Source organism: Arachis hypogaea, chromosome 7 (genome assembly GCF_003086295.3).
Source record: "Arachis hypogaea cultivar Tifrunner chromosome 7, arahy.Tifrunner.gnm2.J5K5, whole genome shotgun sequence".
Classification (NCBI taxonomy): Eukaryota; Viridiplantae; Streptophyta; class Magnoliopsida; order Fabales; family Fabaceae; genus Arachis; species Arachis hypogaea.
In genome coordinates this window covers 21,918,853-21,932,397 of record NC_092042.1, presented here as the reverse complement: position 1 = coordinate 21,932,397, position 13,545 = coordinate 21,918,853, and the positions used below count along the sequence as shown (strand labels likewise).

Below are 13,545 nucleotides of genomic sequence, written 5' to 3'. Positions count from 1 at the left end.
CTCTGGCCCAAAATTCACGGCCTCCGGCCCAATTTCACAATTTAAATGCATAAACCACAAATCAATACTCATTACCCAATATATCAAATTTTCAATACACCAAGTATACAAGGCCACACAATTCTCAACCCAATCATCAATTCACATTACATACCAACTATGCATATTAGCACCAACCATTTACACAATCCAAACTTAATCCTAGGGGAATCTAGCCTAGGAATTCTCATCACACCACACGGTACTTAAATGAAACTTAAACCGTACCTCTTGTAGCCAAATCAATTGAGCCTCTTCTTTAGAAGTCTCCACCAACCTTAGTCCCAAGTCTCACCAAAGCTCCTCAAGCAACACCAATCTCCCAATTGTGCACCAAGATCATCAAATACACTAACATAACCAATATCACATACATACATCAACCTAGGGCTCATAAAAATGACAAATCACAAGGGTTTGAGCACTTCTTACCTCAGCCCATATGAAGTAGGGATAGAACCCACTTGGAATCCATGTTGGAGTATCCCTAAACACCCAAAATCACAAGATTTCAACACTAACCACCCAAAAACGTGTAACAGTGGAGAATATCGAAAACTGGGCAGAGATGAATGGAATACTCACCACAAAACCTAGATAGAATTGTAGAGGATGAGAAGAGCGACGCGTGGCCGCAAACGGCTCGTCAATCGGAGCTCCGTAGCTCAAGTTATGGTGGTTTGAAGATCAAAAAGAGTTAGGTTTTCTCTCTTTTTTTCTCTCTTCTTAATTCAGCGCCCCAACCCTTCTTTTTAGGGTAAAATGAGCTGAAATGCTCATAACTAATGTTTATATATGTTGGGTCTTGGGCCCACTTAGGCCCGGTTCACTTATTTTTGTCCGTTGGCCCAATTTTGGACCAAAACCTTTAAGATTAGCGCTCTAAATCGCACTTCAAATATTTCTACCTCCCCTAATTATAATTCCTCATTTCTTAATCTTATTTACTCATAATCAATTTTCTCAGCTGCAGTACCAGACAGGTCTCAGCCGGTACTGCCGGTCAAAATTCCACTGCGCGCTTTTACGCAGGAAACTATGTCTTCCGACTCGGAAAAATTCACTGAATCCAAATATCACATTGAAATCATCAAATTCCAATCGCCAAATCTTCCAACCATATTCGCTCCTACTTAACTCATTATTTAATTAATTTCGGTTAGACCGGGTATTACAACCTCAGCCAAAATCAATGTAAGAATTTAGTAAAAAATCTAGAGAAATATTACGATACTAGCTAGGAGTAGGAAATCAATGAACGTTGTGGTGGTATAGGACTATAGGTCACTTAACATTATTTGGAAAAAACGTGAGACACGGTTATGAAGAAAAATACATCCAAAGGTCATATACATAATAGGGGGCCAACCCCTATCACCATCATAAAAAATGGGATCACACTATTGACTTGTCGTGTTGAATCCAACTGTCCAACAATACATTGGGGAGGAGTTCGTTTTCTTCATTTGTTTGGAACGAATTCTCATAAATTAGGATTAACCTTTCTTTAGATATAATAATAATAATAATAATAATAATAATAATAATAATAATAATAATAATAATAATAATAATAATAACAACAACTTGTATACTTGAAAATAATATGCATTAAAAATAATGTTTATGGTTAAAGTGTATATTTGAATGTCATTAAATTGTCGAAAAAAAATCTCTTTTCTAATATGTTTGCTAAATTATTTTACGTAAAATAATTAAAAAATTTAAAATTTAAAATCATTTTTGAGAAAAAAATATATTCATCTTTCTAAACAAGACCTTTTCTATTTTAGAAAAAAAAATTTTAACATAATAAATAAACAAAAAATACTTTTATATTATTATACCATAACATAATTAATAATCAAAAAGATATTTTTAAATAAAATATCTAAACATCAAATTATTATTATTAATTTTTCAAAGATATATGTCTCTTAAATAATTAAAAAAAAAAACTCGTTCAAACAAGCGAAAAATAGAAATCCTCCTACTCTAACCCCGCGGTCCACAAAATAATAATTGGAAACAAACAAAGTACATTGAACAAGGACATCATCAATAAGAAATTCAATAAACTAAGTTCCAAGCCCTTCCCCATTTGATAAATTGGATGTAGCAATTCATGTCGAAGTCTTTTCCAATAATTTGTTGATCTAGTCATCTAGTTAAGGACTTGGTATTGAGGTAGAATGGTGCTTTGCCAAGTCTTCTTCGATATTTCAGGACTACGAAAATGTAGCGTTGGTGAGGCTATCTAAGGATTGACAGAAGCAAAGGAAGGAAGTGGTAGGGAAAAGGGATTAACGGAATCGCCCATAAGAGTAATTTTTCCACTACATTGGATAAATAATTGATTCATCAAATTAGGAAAAATAGTTGATTTCATCAAATTAGATGGAATCAATTCCTTTATTATTATTATTATTTTTTTTTTTTTTGTTCAAGGAATCAATTCCTTTAAAAACCTTTTAATTCAATCATAATTTTTTTATTTCAAAGAATAGAAGCCCATAAAATTTTCTTTGGTCTCCATTCCACTCCAAACATATCCTAAAGGACCTAAGTCCCTAAACCAGTTCCAATGGGTAAGAATAGCATGACTCATTTCCTAATTAGAGAGAATTCTACAAGCATTTGTGCTTCCAACCGGTGTACACCAAGAACACCTCGAGTCCTCTGATAAAGGTAAAGAAAACAGGAACTATGATGTAATATTTGCAAGAATATGAGCTAGTTTTCCGGGCAAAGAGGACTTGGATCAAAAGATGGTCATAGGGATATTAATCCATTCGAGGATTGCAGACGTTGTTCGAATTCAACAGGCAAAGTCCATTTGTTTTCATCGATAATATTTTTCATTCGAAAGAATAGTGCTGATAAAATGGAGAATCTTTCTGCAATTACTTATGCCATAACCAACGTAATTAAGCACGTTTCTGCCATTAAAAACCTGTTAGCCTAGATGCTAGATGTATGGCAAACATACGATAAAAGGGATGAGTTGCACAAGATAAAGTCATGGCATGCCATCATATCACCATCTCAAGAAACAAAGGCACAAAAAATCAAGAAACACCAAACAAAATGACGTACAAAGAAAGTTCGTTCCTTATCAATTCATATATGAACTGTTCTATGGAGAACAATGTCAACATGCATGTAGCCATTATGAATATGGAACAGCAGAGTCAAGCATTCTGTCCTTTTTTTCCCTTCTAACAGTAGTCAAGTCTGAGACACCTGATGGATGAAAAGAGCCTAACGGAAATAAATAGATATCTGAGGGATGTCAATGTCATTATCATCGTCATCCTCACAGGCCACAACAACGTCCAAGTGACGACGGTATGAAGGGATCTCCACCTTGGCCACTTCCTCTGCAAGATCCACCATCCTCTTGTCCATTCGATCTTTGTGCCTAGGGAACATGCTATTATAGAGCAGACAGCTACCACACGAAATGCTATAAGCATTCAAGCCTTTTGCCTTCAGCCAGTCAAGGAGCTCTCTGAGAGTAGGATTGTCTTTCAATATCCACCTGTCCCAAACTGTCCAACTCATATCTTGATGCTTGATGACCTTTGGAGGAACTGGTTCAGCCATGGAAAAGAGGGGCAGAGCTAAGTTGGCAAATGTGTTTCGGTAGTCCTCAACTTTGTGTCCTCCATCCAAGACTTTGTACAGCTCCAGGCACACAAGACCAGTGGCCAAGGCAGTCGAGGTTGCAATTGCTGGAATGATTCGGCCAGCAATAAACTTTGCCTTAAGTTTGTCAACCTCGGGAATGCTGTAATTCCGTGCCCTCATGTTTGCTAGGCCAGCAATCATGTCCATATGGTAGTTTGTATCATCATCCTGCAATTTTGCAGTAAAAATGTAAATCTTTCTTTATATTTAAAAAAAAAGTAGAGTTGAAAATCGATTGAAATTTAAAAATCCAAAAAGAAAAAAGAAGGAAGATCTCATTTATTCATGAACCAAAACATCCTATTCCCAGCAAATACAAATACAAACTCAACCTCCATGAATCCAAAAACTTAATTCAGATCACAAAATACAAGAGAAAAGGGAAAGCTATATCCAGAATCATGGGGAAAAAACCCAGTCAAATCAAAAACCAAAATGACAAAAAAAAATACCTTTTCAAACTGAATTGGCCTCATCCTGAACTCTGATGATAGATTTGCCCGGCACCTTTCTAGCTTGGTGATTAGATCATTGATAACAGCTGCATCATCTATAGAAGCGGTGGAAAGAGTAGTGGCCTTCTCGTCTGTCACTATTTTTGCATCTTTCTTGGGCTGGAAGTCAGGTACTATCACGCTATCAACAGCTTCAGCCAATTTTTTAGGGTTCTTCACCCAGTCTGGGATTGGTATACCAAATGTTTCTGCTCTAAGTATGGAAGCTGCCATTACAAACTGAAGATGACCAATATCAGAGGATGAGAACTGAAGTGGATGAGGGAATCGTTTAGGTGCAGACCAGAAAGGAGCTCCAGTACTGGTTGAAGCATCTTCAGGGAAAGTATAAATTAACTGCTTCACTCGGTTAGCAAAATAATCTTCAAACCTGGGAAAAAGAAACCATGTCTTAATATAGGAGATTAAGAAAAATACCATATGTTCCCAATAAAACATTGCTACAGGTAACAGAAAAGCATATACTATTCTATATTATCAAGGAAAACATACTTTAGTCTGGCCCAAGTAATACAATCTTCAAAAGTGTCACACTTCTCTTTGTCCAAGCACTCAAGAACACGCTCCAAGTTGTCCCTTGCTTGAGCATCCCCAGCATTCCTCATTGCATTGGTATATTCACTTGGATTAGACAAATATGCATTTACCTCAGCAGGTGTTTTCTCAAGCAAACCCTCAAATTCTGATCGAGCCCATGTCAAGCAGTGATCAATGTTGTGTGGAAATGAGTGTACAGTACACATTGGTGCCTGTTTCTCGGGCGGATCTCTTGAAGCGCCATAGTTTTCTGTTAGGTGGGGAATGACCATCTGTGTATTGCATTTGGCTCCAAGAGTTCCAGACTCGAGAAGAGGCTTCTGGAAATACAAGCACCTCTGATCGACATACAATCTAGCATTCACGTTGTCTAATGCATTAATCACAACACTCATATTCTCCCAAAATGCATCATGGAACACATTTTCAGTTTCAGGACCAACTCGATTTTGTAGAGCTTCAATATTCAGACATGGATTTATTGATGCAGCAGCTGAAGCAGCAACTGTAGACTTAGCCTGGCCAATATTCCAATCACGGAAGAGGAACTGCCTGCTTAGGTTACTCTTCTCTATGACATCATCATCAGTAACTGTCAGCTTTCCTTGACTTCCGCAAGAAACTCCCATAAGGGCAAGATTTTTCAAAAATTCACATCCCAATGCACCAGATCCAACAACAAACACTTTAGCATCCTCTAACTTCTTCTGTAACTTTTGTCCAAATACTGAAATCTGGGCATCATAACGACTGTTTATTGGTCTAAAATCATTGGGATCCAGTGGTTCTGTAGGAAGTGATTCAACTGAGTCGAAGTAGAAAAACTGCATAGGAGGAACATACATTAAAATCACATAAAACAATCAGGACCATAGAGTTGTTTTTCTTTAGGTTCATTATCAGACACAGATTGCTTGATCCAAATCCTGAATTATGCCTATGTAGTTATTAAAGAAATAGAAGGTCCAAGAACAATAGGATATTAACTAAAACAGTAGACTTGACACAGACCAACCAACTAACAAACTGGAGTGAGCAAGCATCCCATGTCAATGCAAGGTTCGGGGAAGGGCCGCATCCAAAGAAAAAGTATTAACAACAAAAAAATATTTACCTGATAAAGTGGATGAAATTTTCCAGAGCATGCCTTCACAACCTCTTGTCCCACAATTCCACCAAACATTGCAGCCATTGGGTTCAACACTGCCCTAGCACCAAAGGCAAATTGCCGCAGAAGTTTTGGATTCACATCGTTCAACCGTCCATCACCTAAGCTACCATTAATATCACTAGCAATAGATACAAGTTTCTGAGCATCATCCTCTGAACCAGCAACAGGAAAGCGACCTACATCAGAGACAAACTTATCCAAGGCCTGGAATGCCAAATGCAGGAGCGGCGGGCGATCAAACTTGGAAAAGTCACTCAGAAGAAAATCACCAGGATCACGAAGTGCTTCCCTTAGTGGTTTAAAGTTCAACACCTTTGGTTGTTTGACCTGTGTGACAATACCACCTTTCTCATATGTACCATATTTTGTGGTGTCTTCTTCAAGAGTAAATGAATATGCTCTAGCATTTTTAATCTTCCTTGGTTTTCCATCATTCAACTCTGTCATACCATGAACTTCAGAAAATACAACCAAATCTCCATCCTGAAACTCGAGCCTCTCATCATCAACACAAGATACCAGAGCTGGGTTGTCATTACTGATGGATGCAATTATACCAGTATGGGGATCATTTCCATCAACATCAGTAACAGTGAACTCAGGCCCAAAATCACAAAACACAGATCCAAAGAGGCCTCTAACTTCAGTTTTAATAAAAGCAATGGCAGGCTGATGGTTGTGGCAGTAATCATTGAACTCAACAGCTTTCTCAAGACTGGTTTCAGTGAAAACAACCGCCTACATAGCAGTCAATAAACACAAATGTCAATTCATCCAAACAATAAGAAAACTTTTACATTAAATCAAACCCTTAACTAAGAGTCTCTATCTATGTTGGATATCACTTGGGTAGTGTTTGTTTTCAGAGACTAGAACAGGGACTAAGAGACTAGGACTCAGGACTGTGTATAGTGGCTAGAGACTGGAACTAAAATTTCAGATTCAGACACAATTTCAGTCCCGTACCCCCAAAAAGTGATGACACAAGGAACTGGAATTTTTGGGGACGGGAACTAAAACTTCAACAACATTTTCTTAATAACCAAAGATATTTTAGTAAATATTCTCATTTCATATCCATATTAATCTTGAACCAAACACGATACTAAGACATAACTCAGTCTTGTATATTTTACACCAAACATAATACACATACTTAATTTAGTCTCGATGTGAGTCTCAGTTTCTCTTCCAAGCGCAGCCTTAAGCATCATAATATTCATGACTCATAAGGACAAGTATTACTAAAACAGTAGATAATTTCAAACTCCTCTCACATGGTATTACTATTTACAATTACAATAATGTAATGCTATTTAGTTTTACTTCGCTTTCAGTACATATATCAATCAATCTAAGGAACATCTTGTGATGAACAAGGAAAAGTCTACACAATTAGTTGTCTCCAATCATGTTATTAGCAATACTTAAATATCACATAGCGGAAAGCAATACAGGATCACAACTACCATATCAACACTAACTACTATATCCATATACATAGTTACATACACCACATTTTCAAGTACGTGGTTAGAGAAATCCTCTACATTTTAAGTTCGAGCATAAGAAATAAGTCAGCATACAAGAATTGTGGCAGCAAAGCAGCTATACAACCTGCTCAAAATTTATATATCAAGCAGGTAATATTCACATTTAATTCACAAAAATGCATGTCCAATATCCAATATTAAAATACTCGTATACCTTTATGAATAAGACTAGTCTGTTATTACAAAAGCATGGCAGTAAAGTCAGCAAAAATAGTCAAGTGCTTCATTATAGTTAGAACAATTAGTGTATTAGAAAATAACTTTGAGCATTTGTGATGCCAGACAAAAATATGTCAAGAAAATACCATGTGAAATGTAAACTACTAACCTCCCATTTACAGTAATTAACTCCCTTCATTTGCTAATTATTAAGCATCAGGTCTTTAAGTTAATATAGATCCATACAAAATAGCAAGACATTCAAATAGATAAATAGACGCAGACAAATACAAGATTATTTATTATCCTTCATAACTAAAGTATGCACAAGATAAATCCTTTCCATAATTCCCTGGACATATTCAAGCAGGAGAAATTACAAATTATAATAACTTCACATGTAGCATATATATAGATATATATTCCTTTTTGGAATGATGTTTAAATTAGAAAGAACGTTATAACTTGTAGAATGCAAATAGAGTTACCTGGAAATCAGAAAGTTGTTCTCTCGTCAACGTAGTTGTCAAGGTTCGAACAAGGACAGCATTGTTGAGTTCCTGCAGCTTAGCAACAGAAGCCTCTGCCCTGTTCTTGCCAATATCATTCTCAGAAAACACAAAATTACTGGACAAATCCCATAACTCCACATTCCCTTCATCATGCAAAGTCACGGATTTGACACCAGCAAGAATGAGATTCTTCGCTGCAGGTAGTAAATTTCATCAGAGCTAGCACAAATAGAATCTATATCACAACAAAAAAACTTAAATAGAATAAGAAAATGGAAAAAAAAAATATTGCAGAACTGGAACTATTTGGTATCTGTAATTATATCCCAAAATGATCAACCAACCAATTTAAAAAACAAATATCACAGTTCAAAATTGCATTACATATTAGTAAACTGTCTTGAGTCAAAAATCTAAAATTCTATGCCATATCTACTCTGCAGCAACAAGGTTTCCAAAACAAGGGAAGGAAATGACGCTTAATAACAACACAACAATAAGAAAACACATGAACAACTTAAGTTTAAAATACTAACCTTGTAGTACTGAATTTGAGAAACTAACAACCAATTTCAGTGAACTAATTCAGCATGAACAACATATTATGGGCCAGTCTAAGTTGCATGAATACGGGTACGGTACCAATACCCGGTGTGAATATGGTACAGGATCTTGAAAATTTTACGGAGGAAAAAAGGGGTACATCAGTACATATAGAAATATATGTAAATTTAAAAATATATGTAAATTTCACAAACTTCTAAAAATAAATGATAATTTTCAACTAATAAATTATGTTTTATATCAAATTTAGTTGATCTTAAATTAAAAAAGAGCCTAAATGGTCAACTTGAATTCTTAAACTGCACATCAAAGTAGTTTCGAAATGAAAAATAGATAAAATTTACTCAAAACGGCATAACTTTGAACCAATTTGAACTAAAAAAATGCCAAGTCGCACCCAATACATACCCAAAACATATTTTTATGCAAATAAAAAAAATACCCAACACATACCCGGTGCATTGGTAAAATGCACTCCCCAAGGCCGGTTTGTTAAAGCTCTTACTTTTCGAAAATAGCTTGTCAAAACTGGTTTTGAAAGTTAGCTTCCTATAAGTTGTAACGCCTATGTTTGGAAAATCATAATAAAAATGGTTTTCAATAACTAACAAGTACATGCAATAATTGTGTTTGGTAAAACAACTTTTAAATTTAAAAATACCATAATAAACATAAATATAAGAATATATTTAGATATTTATTAATATATGAAGTTATATTAGACTTTATAATTTTGATAAGCACAAGCTAACTTTGTAAAGCATCTCCTTCGGTGTTTTCAAAAGCACCCTGAACGTTTAAAAGCAACAAGTAAAAGGCTAAAAGCACATGATCATTTTTAGTACCAAACACAAAACGAAGAACTTGTGCTATTTTCTAAAAACTTTACCAGCCCAAGCCTACATGCCCATGACTCACAATCTCACTGCATATATTAATTTCTGGCCAATAATGGAGACCAGAGACCAGATCACCAAATTTAGCAAATGCATCAATCTTTCCTTTTAATTAGAGAGCACTAAAAGCAACAAAAACCATTGCTAGTATAGTGCATGCTGCCCCCTAGGTCATTGTATATTCGTATAAAATCATTTTAGTATTTGTGAGTTTACGATTACAAGTTTACAACCAATTCAATAGCAGTCTACTAAAACCCTGAAGAATTTAACAACAAACTCCATTCATCGTATATATAACCATCTTGAACAGCAAACATCTGATAATCCAATAGCAAGTATAGAAGGATGTTAGGATTGCTCTCACATAAGTTTAATAGTTCAAGAATGATATACTCTTATCATATTTGGTTTTGAGTTTCATTTGTCATTTGACATTGATTCTGCTGTCGAACCATGGTGTTGGGTGCTATACCAAAAACTTTAATTTTGTCAAATCTTCTCAAATAGAGGGTTCCTAACTTCACTTCAAAATCACATTTCACTAAAATCTATTCAGACAAAATCAAGATCAAGTATTAAGTTTGCAAACACAACAAAATAGGCACTAAACATTCACTCAACAAGCAACAACATCAGAGCAAATCGAATTGATAGATCGCTCAAATCTGAAAGTAACAATTACCGATATCAACGCCAAGACCCTGCATCCCTGAAACAAGGACATTGGAACCAACGAGCTTCCTCATGGTCTCGCGTCCGTACACCGCAAGCTGACGGCTATGGAGATCCTCATCGATCTCCGGCGGGTTGGAATCTCCCAAAGCCATATCTGACGGTCCTCCTTCGACGCTTATGCTGTTGTTGCTGCTGCCGCTGTTCTTGTCGTCTCTGCTCCGGTCAGTGTTGTTCACCGCCGAATCCTCGGCAGCACCAGAGGGCGAGCAGGCAGTTAGGCTCCCGATCCGGCACTTCTTGTGAAATGAGGCCGCAGCAGCACCACCACCTACAACGCCGCCGCCGCTGTTGCTTCCGCTGTTGTTGCTGCTGTTGTTATTGTTTTCAGTCCCTTCTTCTACAACCTCTCCTTCGCTAGGTCTCTTTCTTGGAAGCATATAGTGCAGTAATCTGCTACAAGCGCGTCCACACCGAAATCGCACCATAAGGGCAACAGCACCAGCAACGAAAACAACAACGACGATGGCGATTTTCACAAAGAGGGAAAAATCAAACGAGTTAGAAATAATATGATCGGCGAGAAGATCTCGCGAGGTGAAGTACGATATTATCAGAGGCAACAACGCTAAGAGCCAAAACCCTAATAAGGGTCGCATCTTGATTCGAATGCAAAGCAATGAAGCAAGCAAATAAAAAATGAAAATGGAAGATTTCGAGTGTGGAAATGGAATGAAAGGAAGATGAAGGAACGTACCAGTTGGAACTTGGGAGAAGCAGAAGAAGAGAAGAATGGAATCTGTGATGTGAAGGTGAGAATCGGAGGTAGGAATTTTTGTAGAGATGCGATTGCGTTTTTGTTAGGTTCTGTATTTTTGAGGGTTTTGCTTTTAGGAATGATGGAGAACAGGTGCGTGTATAAGGGGCAGTGGGGGTTTGTATAAGAAGAGGTGAAGTGGTTAGGGGCATTTTGGACCTTTGGTTCCAATAGAAAATAATTTAAGAAATATGTTTCGCTAGGGTTCTGATAGACAGGTGGTGGTTTTGCCTCCATATGCGAAAATTTCTTACCTGAAACTATTAAACATCATGAAAACTCACATACATTTTTACTATTAAACTTAGATAAAAATAAAAATAAAATAAAAATATTAGTTAACTAAATTTTTTTAACCAAGTCAAATTTATATACATACATTTATGAGTTATTCTTCACATCTAAATAATTTTTAGCATCTAAATTTAAAATTCTGTTAGACGTTCAAACAATTTTATATCCAAATTCATATAAGTCATTTAGTTTACACTGCACGACTTCGTCTTTCTTTTCTTTTTTATTCTCCTCCTCCTATTTTTTTTTCTTTTTCATCTTTTTCTTATTATCGTCATTGTCACCACCACATCCATCTCCTCCTCCTATTTCTTTTTTATTTAAATTTCTTTGATCTCCTCCTTCCTTTTCTTCTTCTTCCTCCATCATTATTGTCGTCATCACCAACAATACCAACATTTTGCTAACATTTTTATTGATTCTAATTCTCTGTGGTGATCGAATGAACCGAAAATATTATCAAAACGAAACCATTGTATAATACCAAATGAACCGAAAATGGTCCATTATATAAATTCAATTTCAGAAACGCATGCGTCCTGAATGAACTAAAAATATTATCTGTTAAGTTAAGAAATTAACTAATTATAATTGATGATAACAAATATTATTTTATTGGGTTAATTACCCAATTAGTTTTGATTGTGTTTGATTAAGTGTTGCAGGCCAAAGAATCAACAACCCAATTAAAAGGAAATAAAAAAAGTGTTGTAGTGGATCTCTAACCAACAAAGCCTAAATATGGTAAAACAAAAGAAATTACTTGGGCTGAATAGTAAGAAGCAAACCCAAGCCTGAGTTGCTTACTCAATTTGATCCCTCCACGGTGATACCCTCCAAAGCCAACGTTCACTTTTTCCTTTCGGTCAGATACAGAGAAAAGAGAGAAAAAGCTTCGTTCCCTGCACATTTCATTAAAGAAGAAAGAAACAGAAAGCTTAATACAAAAGGTTAAGGTCTAATCACCCAAATCCAACCATCTTAGGCTAAGTCAGAAATTAAAGGTGATTTATTTTCCTTTGCATGCATCTTACTTTCTTCCATTCTTCTCAAACTCTCTGCTACTCCAATTTGGGATAAATGAAGAAAGTGATTTCTGATAATCACTGTTGTGAATCAAAGGCCAAAATTGTTTCTTGGGGACAAAGTGGTAGCTCAAGGGTTTAGATATGGGTTTATCATTGAACAACTTTTTCTCTGCTTACCTAAGGCTTTCAGTCAAGCAAAAGGGGTCATATTCAAAACTCCTAATTTAAGGATTAATTAAAAATAGTGAAAGAAAAAGTTGGTGAAGCACACAGTTCGAGGAGTTGACTTGGGAGGAAGCAATTCAACAACATGGAAGGAGATACAAAAGAAAATTTTTCATGCTTCTGAGAGTAAAGAGAAAGAACCAGAGTTTGAATTTCAAAGAGAGCTTCCTGAGAAGGTTTAACGTTTTGGACAGTGCTATCTAGAGAAAGAAGCATTCCGCCAAGATGAAGAACTTGATTAGTGTTTGCCAACCCGGTTCAACACATAGCATCAGAGGCTGTTGAAACATTAATCTCCTTTATGTTCTTACCGTTTGTATTTCATTTTCTATGTATATCTTTCTGTAATTTCTTGAGTAGTAAAAGGCAGAAAGAGAGGAATCAAGAAAAAGCCTATGAGTGATAAAAGGTTGAGTGATACACTTGAGTGAAAAGTCTAGAGTGATTTCAGATTTCTTTAGGTTGTTTCTTGTGTCTTGTATTAGTACCAGTGAGGTACCCCTTTCTTAGTTAAGTTAGCACTGAGAATAAAAAGTTAGGTATTAGCATAGCCAAGTCAAGTTAGGTTAGAGTTTGAGAGAGAAAGGATTGTGTCAATCTTGTGGAATTGTGTATGTAATACTTTGACTATAGTGGAAATTTCACCACTGTTGTGGTAGAGACTGGATGTAGGTTACATTGCACAAGGCAACTGAATTAGGATACATGATGGTGTCAACTTTTTCTCTTCCCTTCTTTGTTTTGTTTTCTGATATTCATGAGACAACATAAAATTGTCTCATCATTTTTTTGCTGCTGAGTTTAAACAGATTCAGATTTAAAGTTTGAAATTAAAAGGTTATTTTATTAAAGTAAAAGAAGGCCATTGAT

The 13,545-nt window shown here is 35.9% G+C and overlaps 1 protein-coding gene and 1 long non-coding RNA gene across 3 annotated transcripts; both read right to left on the bottom strand.

Annotated features, from left to right (window-relative positions):
- Window positions 1-273: 273 nt before the first annotated feature.
- LOC140174211 (uncharacterized) lies at window positions 274-789 on the bottom strand. The gene is made up of 3 exons (XR_011863447.1): window positions 625-789; window positions 472-526; window positions 274-390 (listed from the first exon to the last, which is right to left on the bottom strand). It is a non-coding gene; the product is annotated as an uncharacterized lncRNA (long non-coding RNA).
- Window positions 790-3,043: 2,254 nt separating this feature from the next.
- Window positions 3,044-11,365, bottom strand: LOC112702777 (ubiquitin-activating enzyme E1 1). 2 transcript variants are annotated; one of them, XM_025753956.3, is made up of 7 exons: window positions 11,069-11,365; window positions 10,322-10,764; window positions 8,153-8,370; window positions 5,896-6,690; window positions 4,737-5,605; window positions 4,182-4,614; window positions 3,044-3,897 (listed from the first exon to the last, which is right to left on the bottom strand). In XM_025753956.3, the coding sequence occupies exons 2-7, from the start codon at window positions 10,749-10,751 to the stop codon at window positions 3,301-3,303; spliced, it is 3,342 nt and encodes a 1,113-aa protein (XP_025609741.1). In that variant the 5' UTR covers window positions 10,752-10,764; window positions 11,069-11,365; the 3' UTR covers window positions 3,044-3,300. The 2 variants fall into 2 exon arrangements, with proteins under 2 accessions (XP_025609741.1, XP_025609740.1); XM_025753955.3 differs by having other exon boundaries at window positions 10,322-10,767; window positions 11,069-11,295.
- Window positions 11,366-13,545: the final 2,180 nt, after the last annotated feature.

What these genes read in the sequence shown, in the direction of transcription:
- LOC112702777 (XM_025753955.3), bottom strand. Translation starts at nt 11,280, where the DNA reads ATGCCCCTAACCACTTCACCTCTTCTTATACAAACCCCCACTGCCCCT. An exon ending in CTTCTCCCAAGTTCCAACTG is followed by an intron (nt 10,768 to 11,068) that starts GTACGTTCCTTC and finishes ACGCGCTTGTAG; the next exon opens with CAGATTACTGCACTATATGC. An exon ending in GGCCAATTCAGTTTGAAAAG is followed by an intron (nt 3,898 to 4,181) that starts GTATTTTTTTTT and finishes GCAAAATTGCAG; the next exon opens with GATGATGATACAAACTACCA.